Below are 19,708 nucleotides of genomic sequence, written 5' to 3'. Positions count from 1 at the left end.
ATCATCATGGACATTCCCGATTTTTGTTAATTTGCCATCATTCAATAATTCTTCCATTGTTTAACCTTTTTATTGTCGTATACAACTTTATCAAACTCACACAAACTGTGTGATAATATAATGATTATAAATTTAGAACATACTGACGTACTCAACCCTGCCATATGTATTGAACACAGTATTGCAGTTATCCTATTGTTTGGCAGTTGATACAGCTGGACTAAACAAAGCCCCCAGAGATTAAGAGATCTGCCCCCCTCTCCAACCCAGAAACTCAGAAATTCTGGCCCTTAATTTAACTTGAAGAGAGGGTTAATCAGCTAATCTAAACGTTAACCTCAATTGACTGTCTACTGTTCAACTATTAAAGTGGAAGGCTAAATGTTTGTGTGTGCATGTGTGTTAACCAAAACCTAATCACAAATCACTTTAATAAATCAAGAATGCAGTGTTTAAAATGAGTGATTCAATACTCATTATGCTTCATTTTATGATTCAAACTGGTAGACTCTTACTGCAAAACCAAATAACAGCTGATTGGCCCTATTACTACACAAGAGGTTATTAATACTATTAAAGCTCTAAAGAATGATAAATCACCTAGGCCAGATGGGTTTTGCAGAGAATTTCTTTAAGGAGTTGGTTGTAGAGCCATTGCTTAATGTTTAATTATTCGTTTGAGGTTATATAATTACCAAAGACCCATAGAATAGCTAATATCTCTCTTATATTAAAGAAAGGAAAAAGTCCCAATTTATGTTCTTCTTACAGGCCAATTGCATTAATGAATGTGGACTGGACATCGCGTTCTAAAATTTTAGCAATAATGCACCTTGAAAAATTCTGCCAACAATGATTGGGATTAACCAAACAGGATTAATACCGGGTTAGGAATTCACCTGATAATATTAGACGCCTTTTAAATGCTATTTATGCATTTAAAGGGAAAAGATGGGCTAGTGCTATCTTTGGATGTGGAGAAGGCGTTTGACCATATTGAGTGGTTCTATCTTTTCTTTGGTTTGGAAAATTTTGGTTTAATTTTGGTTTAAACTTTGCTTTTCAAATTTGCTAAAAACATTTGATTGTAGACTAAGAGAGCCAAAAGAAACAAAGTACAGCAAATCTTATTATCTAACAACCCTGTCAACTAGAGTGATATTTAACCCACTGATCAGCTAATCCCTCACCCGCAAGCTGGATTAGTCATTGGGGTAACAGAGTCTGGAATACTAGTGGAAAGGAAAGGTGAACAAAAGGGTAGACGTGTTTTGAGACCTCGACATAGCCATTGCCATTGGCTTGGCTTGCTTAGTTGGGGACATTGACATCAGGATTTACTCCTGCAACACAATGACATCAGGGTTTTCTCCAGAGCGGCTATATACTGTGTGTAAATATGTACAAATTAACTAAATTAATAACTTTTTTAAAAACAAAAAATAAAACATCACTGAACTTACTTAAGCTGGACTGTGATGCTATTTTCTTAAAAAAAAACAACAACATTTTTTGTATTATTTTCCTGTTTTCCTGAAACAATCTGTATTGTAAAAAGCCCTATATAAATAAATGTGACTTGACTTGACTTAGTTGACATCAAACTGGATTTCATATTTATCATTGATTATTGATACTGGAAAAAACAAGTTTTCAACAAATAATAAATAATTTCAAGTGATCAACACCCATTTCTTGAAATAAATTACACACGGTTCAATACATTTGTCTATTTTCTCTAATCTACTTGTACAGAACAAAATATGTTAACACTTTACAAAAAGCTGGTATTTGTTAAGATTAGTTAAAGTCCCACTGTGTTGAAATCAAGTTTTTAATGTTGTTTATATATGTGGTGTTTTATATTATTAAGAAAAAACGTGTGCAAATTCACGTCAAAACCGAGTATTTTCTCTTTAAAATGGCAATGATCCAAATACAGTCTCAAAAACACGTTTTTGAAATTGCCAGTGTTTCTTACATCACAAAATACCTTGTAACCAATCATGTAAACATGCAGACATTTTTTTTACAAGAAAAAAGACATCATTTTGGTGATCAAAGATGCGTTTTAAGGCATACAATTATTGACCAGTGGGACTTTAATTGTCACGTGTAACCTGTTTTGGTTTTGGTTTCTCTGTGTTCTGTTCCTGTTTTACCTGCCTGAGTTCCTAGTTAGACCTTGGTTGTTAATTAGCTCTGTACCTGTTCTATTTTATCCTTGATTACGTTCCCTGTGTTATTACACCCTCAGTTCTGTTTAAACAATTGTCAGTTATTGTCTGTGAGTAATGTGTTGTTTACTCCTGTGTTCATCAAAAGATCTCATGCATTTATTATTAAATACCGTAGTGTTCCTTGTTCGTGTGTGTTGCTTACTAACTCGTTACATTAAAGTATTTGTTAATGTTAACATTAACAATTAACAAGGCCTGTATACAGCATTAGTTAATCATTTTTTAATGTTATCTTGTATCAGTATACATTTCTTAACATTAATAGGTTAAATTACAAACATTAGTTAAATTATTATTATTATTATTATTTTTTTACAAAACTAACAATAAACAAGATCTGTTTACAGCATTAGTTAACAGAGAACAGAGAACATTGCGACAGCCCCAACATTTCAGAGAAAAAACACAGAAAACTCACTGGCAGGGGTAACAGCCTGAACCAAACCAACGGTGGAGCCCATGGGTGCATCCTCAGGGATGGAGAAGGTGTAGTGGGCTTTCTGGAAAAGGGCAGGGGGCTGGTCACTCTGTAAGATGTTCACGGTGATGTTAGCAGGATGAGCGGCAAACATACCTCCTCCATCCTGAGCAGAGACAGACAGCTTCACGCTGCTGCTGCGCAGCTGGGAAAGTGAAGAACTCAGGTAAACAGTACCTGAAGTGCACACAAAACCTACATTAACATCTTAGAGGACGCATTCATAAGGTCTTATTATTGCAGTGAAAAGAACGTTTATATTTGCCTATACGTAGATTACAGACTTAAATTTAAGGGACCTCAAATGAAAAACCAGTAACACTATAGAACTACATAGAGAGACTATTCCTACATTAATGAATAACTACACAGGAACAAATGAATAACATTCTAGTAACTACTATTAACTAACTAAAAACTCTGATTAACACATTAGTAAGTAATAGCGCTCAGTTAAATGTGGTAGTTCACTATTTAGTATTTTATACATACTACTTTTTCATACCTCCCAGAGAACAGGTATAAACAGGTTCAAAATTAACATGAATAATGCATAATTTATAATAAAAGGTAATGGTAACCCACTAGTAATGCATCAAGTATTACTACATCCTTCTAAAGGAACTACTTGTACTAATTATTTGGAAATTCTAAAGGGAAAAGCATGATAACTACCTAATATTGACTTAAGTCATTGTAACGTTTTGAGATTTTTGTAAGAATTTGAATAGTAATTCCTTCCGATCAATTTGGTAACACTTTAGTCATTACTAGTGGGTTCCCATGATCTTCACTTTAGAATAGGCCTACTGATCCAAATAATTAGTAGTTCCCTTAGAAAGATGTAGTAACACTTGGGTCATTACTATCCAAAATCTTGCAAAAAGCTTACAATGACTTCAGTCAATATTAGGTAGTTATCAAACCTTTAACTTTAGAAAGTAGTTCCTTTAGTTTAGAAGGATGTAGTAATACTTCAGTCATTACTAATGGGTTACCATTACCTTATATTATACATTATGCATTATATAGTATGAACCTGTATATAGTAGTTCTTAGTAGTCTTCAGTGAGGTATGAGAAATAGTAGTGCTAATAGTGAATTTGACTGAGCCCTATTACTTACTAGTTCGTTAATCAGAAATTATTGCTAGTTAATAGTAGTTACTAGAATATCAATAGTGCATTACTCATTTGGTCCTGTGTAGTTATTAATTAATGAAGGAACAATATTTTAAAGTGTTACTGAAAAATCTTTAGTGATTAATTCTATGACAAACTATGTTAAGGTTAGTATCTAATCAAAGTAAATTCTTTGAATGAAAGATCATTAAGAATGTCGTTGAACAAGGCATGATGATTTAATTGTAACATATCTTAGTCTCTCTTCTTTTAATAAACTAAACAAACTTTAAATCCATCCATCACTGATAGTGATATGGTGGATATGTCCATGGCTAGTTCAACTTTTGACAGACAGATGGTTGGGGTCCTGCTATTGGATTCACCTTGATCTAACTTAAAATCCTTAGCATCTGTTGATTTAAACCAGGGTAACCTTAGGCATGAATAACCCCACTGGCACACAGAAGGGCAATCATATGCACGCAAGCAAGAGCAAGAGAGATTAATTTGTGAGCATTTTATTTAGCTGTTTGTTTTTGAAGTTCATATAGCACTACATGCTTTACTGTTCAACAGTTTTGTTTAATATTCGAAACAAAGGCAAACAGTAAAACACTTTTGTCACAGTGAATCTGCATTCAGCAAACACACTTGATTTAATTCTTTAAGTCTTACATTTAATGCCTGCCAGTGAATGTCATATTCACTGTATGCTCTGTCTGAGAAAATATAATTCCTAGTGCGCAGAAAGGTAGGCACGCGACATTTACTGTCTTTAAATTAAGTAGTGAGGTACATAGATATATATTGGTAACACTTTACAATAAGGTTCATTAGTTCCCTTTCGAAAGAACTTGTGCTGCGTCAACGACGCCTTGGGAACGCCTCCGTGTGATTATGTCTGAAGCACGAATGTCAACTCGTCTAATGGAAAGAACGAGCAGCACAGACGAGTGAAGTCATGACCAGGAAAGAATAAAAGCATATAAGATGCAACCGGCACTAGCTTTTGTCAAACTGTCTGTATATTTATTGTTGTCTCTCATCCACTATCTATATTGTGGTGAAACAACTATTCAAGTTGTGTGCTTCTCCCTGCCCTCGTTTCCTTACGGGTGGAGATACAATGAACTTTGTGTAGTTTGTTTGGGAGTGGAGCTATGTCAGCCTTCAAGGGGGCTGACTGTCAGCATTATGAGCGTCTCTAGCTCCGCATGCTCCGCTCCCACCTGTCCATGTTTGATGATGGTGGTCAGGCTCACGAGCCTCAGGGTGAAGGACCCCCTGCTGCCGAGGCAGCACGAAGAACGCATTCCTGGGGTTCACAAATGGTTCTCATGGTGGGTCGGAGACGGCTCTGCCTTATCTCCTCCCTTACCCGAGGGATCCATTGCTCTCTTGCCGGTGTCATAAGCCCACCCTGTGGCTTCTTCCGCCCTGGGAGAGAGCCCAATGCTTCAGTGCTCTAGCTCCGAGGAGTTAGATGTACTGGGCATTGCTGAATGTGACACAATCATAAATAGGGAAGAGGATTCGGCATCTCTTTCCCCTGCATATGAGGAGCTTGTGTAGGTGATAACTTGTGCTGTAGATAAATTACACATTGATTGGCCAACAGAGAGAAAAGGTGCACATCCTAAAAGCAAGCAAGCGCTTTTTAACATCTAAATTATCATCTCCATCTTGGGCCCTTCCATTTTTTTCCGATCCACATAGTGAGGTAAGTAGACTGTGGAATAAACCATATTCTTCAAGTCTCTTTGGTCCCCAGGTGCACATATATTCAAATATAATTAATTCCAATTCCACTATGATTCTCCCCCACTCCTCCAGCCCCTTTGGCCAAGGCTACATCTGTATGCATTTCCCCCTTTTGCTCTGCTCCCAGGAGAGAGTCTGCCAGGACAGAATAAGTCTACTGCTAGTAGCACCAAACTGGCCGAGTCGAATTTGGTTTGCGGACCTATTTCATCTCCTCAACAGCCCTCCCTTTGAGATCCTGATCAGAAGAGACCTTCTGTCTCAGGTAGGGGGCACAATACTTCACCCCCGGCCAGAAATTTGGAAACTATGGGTTTGGCTTCTGAGGGGGCCCAAACGTAAAGAGTGGTCTCTCAACTAAAGGCCCGTACACACCGGGACGAATATCAGCGCGCGTTATTCGTCAGCGTTTTTCAACGCGTTTTTTGTGTTCACACCCAAGCGTTTTTCGCTGACGATAAGCCAAGTGAACATGCAAATTCATTCCCTGACATTAGATGGCGCTTAATGTAAAACAGAAATAATAATAGAATACTATACTAGGGTGATCATATTCATGTCTCAATGTTTTATTATGACAGATATAAAAAAACCGAATGAAATAATGATAGAAATAATGTCTTCTGTATTAGAAAAATATATAGGCCTAAATAATAAATAACTAAAAGAAATGCCTCCAAATGTAACAAACAATAGCTCTCACAAACTTACAAAAACGAACTAACAAAATCTATTTAAATGTTTAGTTTTCATTCTCTTTATCTTGTTTTTCTTCCTCGTCCACCTTGTTTGCCCATCTATATTTTGCTGTAGGACTGATCTTTCCCAGCAGTTTTTGTTTGAAAACCAGGACATTTTCATCACTTAAAAACAGTCAGGACAGGACGTGGAAACAGGACATGTGTAACGCAAAGTTGAGATGTTGCCCAGAGATAAAAACATAGCAGTTGTCGGATGAACAGATGCATGAGAGACGAGAGTTGTCGTATTTCCCCGCATTTAATAAAACCACTCAAACGTCACACTCGTCCTCCTCATACACGGTGATCGAGCGAGAGAAAACAAACAAACAAACATCTGGACACAATAGAAAAATAAAATAAAAGAAAGAATACAAAGAGTCGGCAGAGCGGTTCTCCTCTCCTCACTTGTCAAAATCTAACTGACATTATGCACACTATGCGCAGTTCTCATCTCAACTCAGATTTCTATAAAGCACAAAGTGACCGTTTTACACATGTCCCGGGAAAACAGGACTGTTGGTCACCCTATACTATAGTATTATTACAGAAATACTAATATAAATATTATCTTATAGCTCTTTGTGCTCCGAGACCAGCAGCTCAACATTCATCTTGCCCATAGGTATCTTATCTCTTCTTCGCCGTATGTGTGCTCGGCAAGACCGTTTTGTGTTTGAGCGCCCTCAAGTTGTGTTTTACTGTAACTTCAGAAGTACCAGACACGTGAGCAAACCCGCCGATCTCGTTGGTCGAAAAGGTTTTGACGCGGCGCGTCAAACCAAAAAAACGAACCCGAGGCGTTTTTTTAAAAATGACGCTTTTACGCGTGGCGTTTTCCGCGTCGGTGTGAACACTCACATTGGCGCCCATTGTTTAGTCACGAGCGTTAAACGTCGACGAATAACGCGCGCGAAATTCGTCCCGGTGTGAACAGGCCTTGAGGTTGCTAAGACCATCCTAAGCTCCAGAGCTCCAGCTACGAAGAAATTATATGCACTAAAGTGGAGAGTTTTCACTTCTTGGTGTCACCAGCATCAGCGGGATCCAGTTAACTGTTCAGTTAGTACAGTTCTTGAGTTTCTGCAAGATCGTTTTGCATCAGGTTTATGTCCATCCACCTTAAAGGTCTATGTGGTGGCTTTCCACACCCCAGTGGGTAGTACATCATTGAGTTGAGACTCCCTGTTACCCATATGTTTCCAGTGTAGCACCTTGAGGCTGAGGCCTGCAACTCGCACTAGGGTGCTGGCTTGGGACCAGGCAATAGTTTTGGAAGGCCTTTCAGGGGTTCCATTCGAGCCCCTAGAGTCGGTTTCAGAGAAATGTCTGACATTCAAGACTATCTTTCTTTTAGCTATTTCATTCCTCAAAAGAGTCAGAGACCTTCAGGCCCTCTCGTTTTCTCCAACCTGCCTTGAATTTGCACCCGGGATGGTCAAGGCATTCTTATACCCTAAATAGTAAATGTTGAAGTTAAAGATTTCACTTTTTTTCATTTCAATAGTGTGTAATGTTGCTGTTGGTGCATGAATAGTATCTGCAAAGTTGCAGCGCTGAATTTCAATGTAAGCAGACATATTGTCTTTTAAAAATAAGGAAGTGTAATGCCTTAAACAACTCGAATGGGACTACAACGGGTTTTATACGTAACTAACCCATACATTTGCATCAACCCTCCCTCCGAAATATGCAAAAATATTATATTTTTTTAATATATTTTCAGAATATTTCTGGAACTCATCGAAAGTTGGTTATTTTCACCCAGCTGCAGGTCTTCTGTGTTCAGGCTTCCCATGGACGTTGTAGTTTGTCAACAATGGATACAATTTATGTTTGATTATGTTCCTGAAAATTACAATCGTAATTTAGCTCTCTGTGCTGCACATTTTACGAAAGACAGCTTCCAGAATCTCCACGAATTCAATGCCGGATTCAACAAGAAACTGTTACTAAAACATGAAGCAGTTCCAACTTTAAAACCAAAAGCAGCAGTTGTTGGGCCACAACCTTTAAGTAGGCTAAATAATTTTAAATGTATTTGGATGTATAATTTCAGACGTAATGTTTTAGTTTTATCAAATGCCAGTGCACATGCTATTTTGTGTCTACGACAAATGCGTAAAAACATTTTGGACCTGAATTTGTATATGTACTAATTTTGTAAATGTATTTTTCATGTACAGTATATACTTTATGACGTTACTTTTTCGAGAACGTAAACCAATGCCAACACTGTTTGTATGGTAGCCAGTCAGTTCGATGCAATTGTGTAAAACAAACGTGTATAAAGCTAAAAAATATAGGCAAATTAGCATTCAGAAATGTTTTGTAAGAGCCGTGTTTGGGGAGGTTCTGCTTGACTCTCTTCATCGCCGCTTTCTGGGTCTGATTCTAGCTCATACCGATACTGTAGTATCGACACCATTATGTACATTTGACAGGAGCACACATGCACAAGTGGCTTACAATAAAGTTGAAATTTATGAAAAATAAGACTTTTTTAAAAAAAGAAAAAACACGAATACATGTAATATTGCACCCCAACACAATCATGCAAAGAAAAAAGCAGTAAACCACCCCTTTAATATTAACTAAGATTAATAAATGCTGAAGAAGTATTGTTCATTGTTATTTCATGTTAACTAAAGTAATTAACTAATGTTAACTAATGAACCTTATTGTAAAGTGTTACAATATATATATATATATATATCATGTCAAAAAGCTCTAAACCAATGATGAAAACATTTGTCCAGCAGGAATGGATTTCCCCAAGCGAGTGAGAGCATGCAGGCGATGTAAAAGAGGGATTATTGACTTCAGAGCACTACTTAAGAGTAAGCCCACTTAGGACAGAAATAATGTTTCATCTGTGTCATCTGTTGCATTATCTTAACTGCTATCTGCTAAAGGAAACCAAATGAAAAAAGAGAAAATCATCTATGTAACATCATTAACGGCAGAACTGTGATTGTAATGGGAAAGAGCAGACCCCCTATTTCATTACAGTGTAATCTCATTACTGTAATGCGTCACGTCAAACACAGCTCAACAGTAGCTATTTATGTGTGCGAAAAGCCAAGGACAGTAATAGTAATAGATGCCATACAAATGTTGGCTAAACTTTAATAAGCAGAATTATCAATATTCACCAAATAAATTTAGACTTGTGATTTTTATTTAACATGTCTTATTTTGATTGTTATGCTTAAAATAACTTAAGGAAAAGTAAATGTTTATATATCTATATCAGTCTCACTGTACTATACTTAATTACTCAGAATATCACGGTATATTTGTATTATATTTTTGCCAGATTAAAAATGAAACACTTTGCAAAAAAATTTTTTCACCAATAAATGTTGTGTTTTTACTAAGTCACAACTGCAACATTTTTTAATAAGATAACTGAGTACATCAGTCATCATATAAAGCCTCACAGATTTCTGTAGGCATTCATTGTATGACAGTCCACTTCAACACTTCACATAGCTTTCCATTTGCACCCATGTCCAAGCAAGGATTTAGGAAGCTGCTGTGTAAATCCACAGGCTTCCAACTGGGACGCGACAAAAGGAATTACTATATCTGCCATGGAAGGCTCTCGGTCAGACTGTCGAGATAAGCATGCACTATAATGTCTAAACAGAATATTTGAGTTATCTTTGTTGTCCTATGGACTATGAAATCGCTCATGTTTGGCTTGTGTGACAGTGACAACACAAACTTTTTCATTATTTTAAAGCTACAATACCCAAGATTTAGATGCCGCTAGAGGGCACTACATTCAAAACGACAACAACGGCTTTGCTTGATGACGACGTGGAGAAACGCGGAATGATGGGAACTGTTGTTTTCAACTCCACCGTGGATAAATCAGTTAGACAGGAATCGAAAATTAGTTGTCATGGATGAGGTAAAGTTAGATTTCTATAAATGTTGCGTTTACATGCTTGTTTTTCCGTAAACTGAAGTAACCGCAAGAGAAGTCAGGTTTAAGTAAATTAGTTATCACAGATGTTACTGTACGAGTCACTGGACGAAGCTATGGTGGAGAGGGTTTGAAGGGGCAGGTCTCTTGCAAGGAGTTGACGTGGCTGGTCCTCCTTTTTGGTAACTTTATAAAAATAAAAAATCATGTACATTTGACACATCTTTTCATGTTGTGTAAGTATTCAACCACAGCTACAGTTTCACAAAATTAACGTTAAGGGGGTCGCACACCGGACGAGAAGCTCAGCGCCGCGTCGCGCCACATATTTAAAATTCGAACACATTATTATCTATAAGTGTACACATACCGGCGGCGCCATTCGGCGTCTGTCCGCGGCGCCCAGCAACACCTCAGGACCGTGTTCAAAATTCTGCTGCGCCACAGAGCGCCATTTACACAGTTTTATATACAATTTTAATTATTTTTGTCTCAAAACGTTGCTAATGGATCCTGACTTCGCCCTATGCTTCAATATGCATAGTTTTGCATTCATTTACAGAAATCAGCTGCTTGAATGACAATTGCTGATGTTATTAGATTTTTCAGGTGAGATTCTCAATTCATTCAGTGAACGGATGATCTAAGGTAAAGTTTTCAGAATGCAGACTTAGCAACGATTGTATTTAATTGTACAGTACAATCATAACATAGAACAGACATTATCTTCATTTCATGTCATTAAACATAACAATATTGCTGGCCATACACTGATGAGAAAGTGCGCGTCTGGTGTTCGATAACGTTACTGTGGAGTTGTCCTAAACGTGGCGCGACGCTTCTCGTCCGGTGTGTGACCCCCTTTACAGCCAACAGTTCACATTCCGAGAATAAATGAGAAGAATAATTGTGCTCCATTACATTACCAATGTGCGAAACAAGCTGACGTTTGTTGCTTGATAGACGCTAACGCACAAATACAACTACCGCATTTGTCCAGGACTACACGTAGTACGAGCGGAAACCGAGGTAAGCGGATATGACGCGATTGACTCGCGACTCCCAGCTCACCCCTGCTCTCACGCCCCGTTTCCTTGGTTAAAATCTCAATTTTCTCGCGATTTAAACATTGATTGAAACGTTTGGAATATTGTAAGTTATCATCTTAACTAAATATATAACACTGGCCTTGTGATTTTGGTATATTTTAATGCAAAAATCTTAGGTATTGCACCTTTAATCCTTTTTGGCTTTGTATTTTATTTAAAATAAAATACTCTCTTAGGTGAACATTGTAGTTTAGTGTACTATATAAGACAACTACAATGTGGCAAGCAACACAGATTTCAGTCATAGATAAACACATATTAATTTGGGGCATGTTACCTGTTGACTGGTCCACAGTGAATAAAGACGTAGAATCTCCAGGCAGAAGCTCATAGGTGATTTTTCCATTGTTCCCAGAATCTCGGTCAGAAGCAAAAATGTTGAAGAGCTCAGTGCCAGGTTGAGTATGGATGCTCACACTCGTGACGTAATTCTCAGGACTAAAAACAGGAGCATTATCATTCACATCCTCCACATCAATGTGAACAAATGTCTGCGAACTGAGCCCATCCTATAAATAATAATAAAAAAACATAATTAATAATACCTTCTTAAATAAAATAACACAAAATCAGGATTAACATATTTGAACTCACTTGATCTTCAGCTTTAATCAACAAGTCAAAAGTCACAAGGTGAGCTTCATGATCAATATCTTGAGACACACAGATTTCCCCAGTAACAGAGTTGATGTGAAAGAAAGGGTGGTCATCCTTGCTGCTGTAGCCATCATAGAGAGAATATCGCACTGATCCAAACTCAGCATCATCAGCATCTATGGCAGTAACCTAGACCAGATTTCACAAACATTTCTCATTTTTACAATTAACTGTTAATTAATTGTTCATCTGTAACAATGCAGCAGTTTGTAAATAAACTGCAACTTCTTTCTGAAACTACAGTAGGAGCCTGTAATCCTGTGTATTAGAAGCACAAAAATGACCATACGGGCAAGCTTTATCTCATTAACTTTGGTTATGGTGTTGGCACAGCAAAGGGTGTCTCAGATTAACACTTCCAGCTTCACTCTTTCAGATGAATTGTAATACCATTGAAAGACATCATGGTGAAAGACTCTCTGCGCTTTGTGTTTTCATCAAGACTAATTGAAGAAGCATCTTTTCAAACAGCTTTATTCATAGCAATTTTATGTTTTTGTGAACTGGTAAATTCATATGATCTCGCTAATATATTTATACAGTATGCTTGCGTCTGGCAGTTTTGCTTAGGGTTGGGGTGGACCTTTATGGGTTGTACATATTCATACAAACTCACAACAAATTCACCAAATATTTTTTTTTCCTCATATGATCAGGTTTGATGGAGAGTCACCTATCTCTTAATACAACATTATTATAGGCAATTTTAACATATTTTATTGAATCTAAAGCTTAAAAGCTAAAATGCTTCCTTTTTTATACCTCATTTGTTTATATTCTTTGTGTTCTAGATTTTGATAACATAGTTATCACTACAGTGTGTTAACTGAAATGTTTTAGCAGACTGGTCAATTTGTCTTTCAGAAAATCTGATATCAAATATTGATGACTGCCCTACACTAATTCAGTCTCATCCCAAAAAGTCATATAAAGTCGTCTTGGGACGTCTTCTGACCATACGTAAATTTCCGCCTTTTTAGGGCCCCCTTAAACGTCGGTAGATGGCGATCCCGGGCCGTCATACAACTGACGCTTTACCTTTAACGTCAGTTAGGTGACGGGTTAGGTTTAGGGTTAGGTTTAGGTCTGGGGTAGAGTTAGGATCCCATAACCTCATCTACCGACGTTTAAGGGGGCCCTAAAAAGGCGAATATTGACGTATGGTCAAAAGACGTCCCAAAACATCAGTTATATGACGTCTTGGGATGAGACCGGGTTGCCTACAAAGACTTACTGTCCTTCTCCGTAATACCATACTCAAGTTTTGTGACATAATTATTTTTTAAATGAAATGGCTATTTTTATTGCATCAACATAAAAGGTGTTCTTGTCAAGCCATTTTCAAGGGGTCAAGTTTGCTATAACATGATTACACATAGCATAAAATGTTACTTGTATAAATCATTGGGTTTTCACCCACAAATTGTCTGTTGCTGAATCATTAGGGTATGAGTTCTGTCCTATCTTTAGCAGTACCTCATGATCTCATTCTCAGCCTTTCTGTCATAAAAGAGATATTATAGCATTTATGATCTCAGTGGTGGGTGGAAGGACTGGGACTTCTGGTCAAAGTCTAAAAGCAACTGTCTGAGATCATAAATTACAAACACTCTCTGCACGTAAAACTGATAGCGGCTATGATCAAAAAGAGATATCAAAAAATATATTCTCTAAAATTATGACCAAAGTAAATACCTATCAAGTATGACATTTTCCTCACATTATACTGTGTATTAAATCTTACACAAAAACATTTGTCTTTAAATGGATATTTATATATTCTGCTTCAGCATGTAGTAGGAAATACAAAAGAGTCTACATTTCTTTTGCAAATATTGTAATTATCCAGAGAATTTTGTAATGACATTGAGTCCTACAACAGATGGTACAGTATCCACAGAGCCCTGATCTTAACATTGCAGAGTCAGTCTGGGATTACATGAAGAGACAGAAGCAATTGAGACTAAAGTCTAAATCTACAGAACTGCTGAAACTTCTCTAGGATGCAAACTTCCTTAACCCTTGTGCATAATTAAAAAAAAGTTACACATAGGTACATAGAGGACAAAAATGTCCGAGTCAAAAAATTGTCATAAAATTTGAAGCTTGGGGCACAGACTTTTGGTCTCATTTTAAAGAAGACCCTTGGCAGATTATTGCTGAAGTTAAAAAATAAATAAATAAATTAAAAAATAGAAGTATATCCAAAAAAAGTTATATAGGTTTAAGTTTATGAAAATTATTTATGAACATTATTTTATATAAAATGTATATTTTATAAAACCAGTTGAACTATAAAACGGCTAGAAAATCAAAGCCATAATTCTGAAAAAATGGCACCATCTGATTAAAAAAAATGTAAAATGTCAATTTTGAAGCCTTGCCAACGGAATGGCATCATTTTATAGTTAAATGGCCCTGGGGAAAAAAAAAGCTGCTGTTTTAATGGGTTTTAATGAGGATATTTTTGTACAAAAGGCGCTGAGAGGGAGCATTTTGTGTACCTAGTGCAAAATTTATTTTTTAAATAAATGAAATAGTAAAATTCCAATCTGTGACAAATATGATGCACTTAGCATTAACATAGGCAAAGTGATCCAAAAAAAAAACTGAAAACGACAAAAATGTCCATAAGAATGCACAAGGTTAAACTGTGCAAAAAATCTAGAATTTGTGCTAATTTAAAGGCAAATGGTGGTCACGCCAAATATTGATATGATTTGGTTTATAAAGTTCGCTGATAACAAAAAAAAATATTCAATGTATCCTATTGTTTTTGAACATTCTCACTCTACAGCAATTTTATAGTGCATAAAACTTTTGCACAGTGCAGTAAATCCATTGTCAAGAAAAACTATTTGTTCTGAATGTTTTGATGCATATAATCAATGTGGGTGCCTGGAGAGAGACCACAAAATAGTCTTTAATTAAAATGTTTAAGATTCTTATAAATATTTATTAAAATGAATAAAAGGAGCTTGACGTAGCATGCCCGGAACACAAGGTACATAAATTTAATATCTGTATTATTTTTAAAATGTTTTTGAAAGAATTATCTTATGCTCACTAGGCAGCATTATTTGATCAAGTATCGTTAAAAATCATTATTGTAAAATATTAGTACTATATATATATATATATATATATATATAATTTTATGTCTTCAGTGTCATTTGATTTAAAGTTTGGGGAACTGTGAATTTTTTTTTTTCTATTCTTTGATGAATAGAAAGTGTTTAAGAACTAGAAATAGAAATCTTTTGTAACATTGTAAATGTCTTTATTTTTACTTCTTCTCCTTTATTTCTACTTTACTTACCAACCCCAGACTTTTAAATAGTAGGGTAGGTGTTTCTATAACAATTTTAAACTACAAACATGATTTCATTAGTCATACAATGTACAATTGTGCCAGGCTACACACACAAAGAGCCAAAACAGTGTGCAGTGTGTTGTGGCAATTTTGCAACACTATTTTCTTTGTCTCGACAAAAAGTCTTAGTACTGTCTCTGTTTTGAGAGTGAGTGTGTGTGTGTGTGTGTGTGTGTGTGTGTGTGTGTGTGTGTGTTGTTGTGATAGTAACTGGGTTTCTGACATTCTGATCCCTACAATGATTAATTTGTTGAGCAACAGCTTCATTCATCAACTTCTTTTTGATTGCACCTGTTTTAATTTTTTATTCTTGCTTGTTTGTAATTGTTCACCCAAAAATTAAAACAAAATTGATGGTGATAATAATATGCCACTATTATTTTTCATGTCTTATTCATTTCAGCTTCTGGTTTGTAACAAAATAATGGTCAATGGTTACAGTTTGGTCGCAACGCTCAACAAAATATCTAATTTTGTGTAGAAAAAAAGCAAGTCATGCAGGTTTGGAACAACACGAGGGTGAGCAAATCATGACAGATTTTTTTTTCTATTTCTGGGTTAACTGGGGTAACTAATACTTATTTAAATGTTTTATTCTTCTTACAAATAATAGTGGCATTCTTTTATCACCATCATCAAACTGGCTGCAGAACAATTTCTTGAAAAGGAGCATAATCATAAATACCTGTAGGATGCATGTCCCAACAGCTGTGTGCTCGTTGACGGTTACATTATAGAACTGTTGTTGGAATATAGGTTTATTGTCATTGACATCCACCACGTGGATGGTCACAGTGGCCGTGGAGGACAGGGAAGGAGAACCACCATCGGAAGCCACCACTAAGAACCTCAGTTCCTTCTCTCGCTCGTGGTCTAGGCCTGCAGCAGTAGTAATGAGACCTGATGTTGGATCTATGTTAAACAGATGCTCCTTCTCTGATTGTACAATAGAGTAGGTGATTCCAGAATCCCCTCCTAGATCTCTGTCCATAGCCTTGACTTGGAGAAGAGCTGTTCCCTCAAGCACATCCTCAGAAATGCTCTCGTCATAGATGTTTTGATCAAAAACGGGTGGATTGTCATTCAAATCTGTTATCTGAACCTGAAATGTTATCTCACTGCTCAGAGGAGGAGAGCCGGAATCTGTGGCAGTCACAGTGAGCTTATACAAGTCCTTTAACTCTCGGTCCAGTGGGCCATCCACACAGAGGACGTAAAGAAAATCATCAGTGGATTTGAGGGAGAACATCCCATCCTCACTTTGGAGAAGTACATTAATCTTATTGATATCTCCTAAATCTGGATCTGAGACTGCAATCCTGGCAACATAGTCTCCGGGTCTTGCTCCTTCGGATACTTCAGGTGCTCCGGCCTCATTTAGGAATAGGATGCTAATATTTGGGTGGTTGTCATTGACATCTAGTATTTTAATACTTACAAATGTGTTGGAGGATTCAGGTTGAATCCCAGAATCCCATGCTGTCACAATGAGCTCAAAAAATGACTGGTTTTCATAGTCCAAAAGCTTATTTACACTAATGATACCTGAGGAAATATCAATAATGAAAAACTCATTTGGATCACTTTGACGGCGGTTTATCTCATAGGTGACTCGACCATTGCTGCCAAGATCTGGGTCTGTGGCAAATACCTGGCAGACTGGTGCTAACAATTGGGTGCTTTCCAATAAGACAGCATGATACTCTGACTGATTGAACACAGGCTGGTTGTCATTTTCATCAAGTACAGTAACATGTACTTGTAATTGGCCTATTTTGGATGGTACACCACCATCAAATGCCTCAATTGTGAAATTGTAGAAGTCTGTAGTTTCTCTATCTAATCTTGCTTGCAGAATAAGGTCTAAATTTGACATAGCACCTCCACTACTGCGGATCTCCACTTTAAAAAGTTTCCTCATGTCTCCATCTGTAATTCTGTAGCCCTGAGTGCCATAATCACCCTTATCCTGGTCCTGAGCTCCTTCCAACTCAAAACGACTTCCTGGTGGGCTTAATTCAGACACATTCAAATGGATTCTTTTTACAGGGAATTCGGGGGAATGATCGTTCACGTCCTTCACCTCGATGCTTACTTTAATAACCTCTCCTGTTAAAGCGGCGGCCGCGAACTCGTACTTATCTGTGCGCTCTCGATCCAACACCACGGCTGTGGAGATGATCCCGGAGTCTCCATCGATCTCAAAGTCTCTGAACACATCTGAATCTTTGCTCTCAGATATAAAGAATCCAGAAATGTGGGTTTGCGTCGGTAGTCCAACACTTAAATCGCCGACGATAGTTTTTGCAGGTAAACCTTCCTCTATGGAGAGACTGAGATTGAACACCTGTGCGCAACCGTCCTCACAAAATAATAAGAGAAACAAGAGTAGAGTCCTTACGTAAAACACCATCTTCATGTCAAAACATCAGAAGGCTATAGGTTACATTCATTATAACGAGGAAATAACGTCTTCGCACTACAGCTTTGGGCTGAAGTTCACTCTCCAAACCGCTCTTCTTCATGGGCGAATCTTCCTCCTTGTCGTCCCAACCGTCACTATTCCGCTGTGTGTATGTGTAGGTTCAATATAGAATCACCTTCTCCCGGTGAGGTAGAGCTGAACGCGGCACATGAAAAGAAGATCAGCATGAAGTGTCTTATGTCGAGCCGCACGCGCGCCTGAATACTCTCCCTGTCACGTGACGCGCAGTATCTTGAAGCAGGTGTAAAAGATCGACCTCCTGGCTGCAATTTATATTTTTATAATTCCCTGATTATCATATTATAATAATAATATTATTATATTATATTATATTATATTATATTATATTATATTATATTATATTATATTAGAAAATTAACCATGCAATTTGATGCAAACCACAAATTATCCATGGTTTTGCTACATGATCATCATTTAACAATTGCATTTGTTGTAAAACTGTTATATGTTAATCAATCCGCCAAAATAAACATGGTTACTACACTTTTACTTTTACTATAATAAAACCATGGTTCATTTTCGTATGATGCCTTATTGAATCATCCAAAATATTTTAGGCAAATTAATTTAAACCTTTTTTAGATGTTATAGGAAAAATCATAGAACTAAGGTACAGTGACTGTTAAGGATTAAAATCTTAAGATCTTAAAAGCCTTACATTTGATTACATTTGTGTGAGCTAACCCAGATTCCTTTTAGGCAGGGTGTGGTGGGCCTATAGAGCCCCAAGTGGTGTGGTGGAGGGAGTGATAGACAAGAGATGTCAACAAAAGATGTCAAAAGATGCAAGATGTGCAACCCCTTTATCATTTATTAAGGTGTTTAGTCTGATAGACATGTCAGATGTTATACACCTCTATAGCTTTAATAAAATGTTATTATATTAAAATAGAAAAGCAAGGTATTTAGTATATGGAGATCACAGATTTCTTTCCAACCTATATTAAACTCTGGAGATACTGTAAGTGTGCCATGGTTTTAGAAATTAACATTTATTTATGTGAACCTATGAACTATTTACTGATGCCAAACAAGGAGACCAATAAAACAATAAGATTATTTTGTATATTTCTCAGAGTGTTCTGTTTTTCATGTTTACCAAGTTTGAACATTGCGTTCACAAGAAAAAAGCCTATTGTAGCCATTATGGACCAATCCCCAAAATATTAAATATGCTGAATTATTAAATGTAATAAATGTTAATGTAAAAGGATAGTTCACCCAGAAATGAAAACTGTCATAATTTAGTCACCCTCAAGTTGTTCCAAACCTGAATTAATTTATTTATTCTGCTGAACACAGAAGATATTTTAAAGAATGTTTGTACCCAAACAGTTGGTGGGACCCATTGACTTCCATAACATTTTTTTTTTCTCTCACTACGTACAATCGAAGAAGTCAATAGGGCCTGTTATGAACGCCTTGAGCGGTTGGAGGTTCCCATTGACAGAGGAAACAGTTGGTCAGGGTTAACAGTGCTTTTATTGCAGTGCAGGGTGACAGTCACTCAGAATTTGTGGGAAAAACAGAAAAACAAAACAAAAACTTAGAGGCAACCAAATATAAGACTGCACAACATAAGGCCAAGCAAAAGAGCATAACCTGACCTGTGCAAAAACACTACATAAGTAGTATTTTCCCAGAGTTACAAACTCACGAGCAGTCCATGGTCTGTCTAGACCTCTCCTTCACCTCCTATCTCTGACTGCCCTAATAACTTTCTGGAGTCATTTTATAGCCCTGACTCCTCCTACTCTGGAACATACCACCTTAAAGGTAACACATT

At 36.9% G+C, this 19,708-nt stretch overlaps 1 protein-coding gene across 1 annotated transcript in view; it reads right to left on the bottom strand.

Moving 5' to 3' along the window:
* Positions 1 to 18,070, bottom strand: part of dchs2 (dachsous cadherin-related 2) — a 52,659-nt gene extending 34,589 nt beyond the window's left edge. Inside the window, exons 1-4 of the mRNA XM_039694036.2 lie at positions 16,102 to 18,070; positions 11,981 to 12,172; positions 11,664 to 11,895; positions 2,659 to 2,895 (exon numbers count right to left, since the gene is read on the bottom strand). Of these exons, the coding sequence (XP_039549970.2) occupies positions 2,659 to 2,895; positions 11,664 to 11,895; positions 11,981 to 12,172; positions 16,102 to 17,835 (2,395 nt within the window). The 5' untranslated portion in view covers positions 17,836 to 18,070. The remainder of the gene's footprint in view (positions 1 to 2,658; positions 2,896 to 11,663; positions 11,896 to 11,980; positions 12,173 to 16,101) is intronic.
* Positions 18,071 to 19,708: the final 1,638 nt, after the last annotated feature.

Source organism: Pimephales promelas, chromosome 6 (genome assembly GCF_988280905.1).
Source record: "Pimephales promelas chromosome 6, fPimPro1.hap1.1, whole genome shotgun sequence".
NCBI classification, from domain to species: domain Eukaryota; kingdom Metazoa; phylum Chordata; class Actinopteri; order Cypriniformes; family Leuciscidae; genus Pimephales; species Pimephales promelas.
The sequence above is the reverse complement of the archived record's forward strand: the minus strand, read 5'-3'. Positions and strand labels throughout refer to the sequence as shown.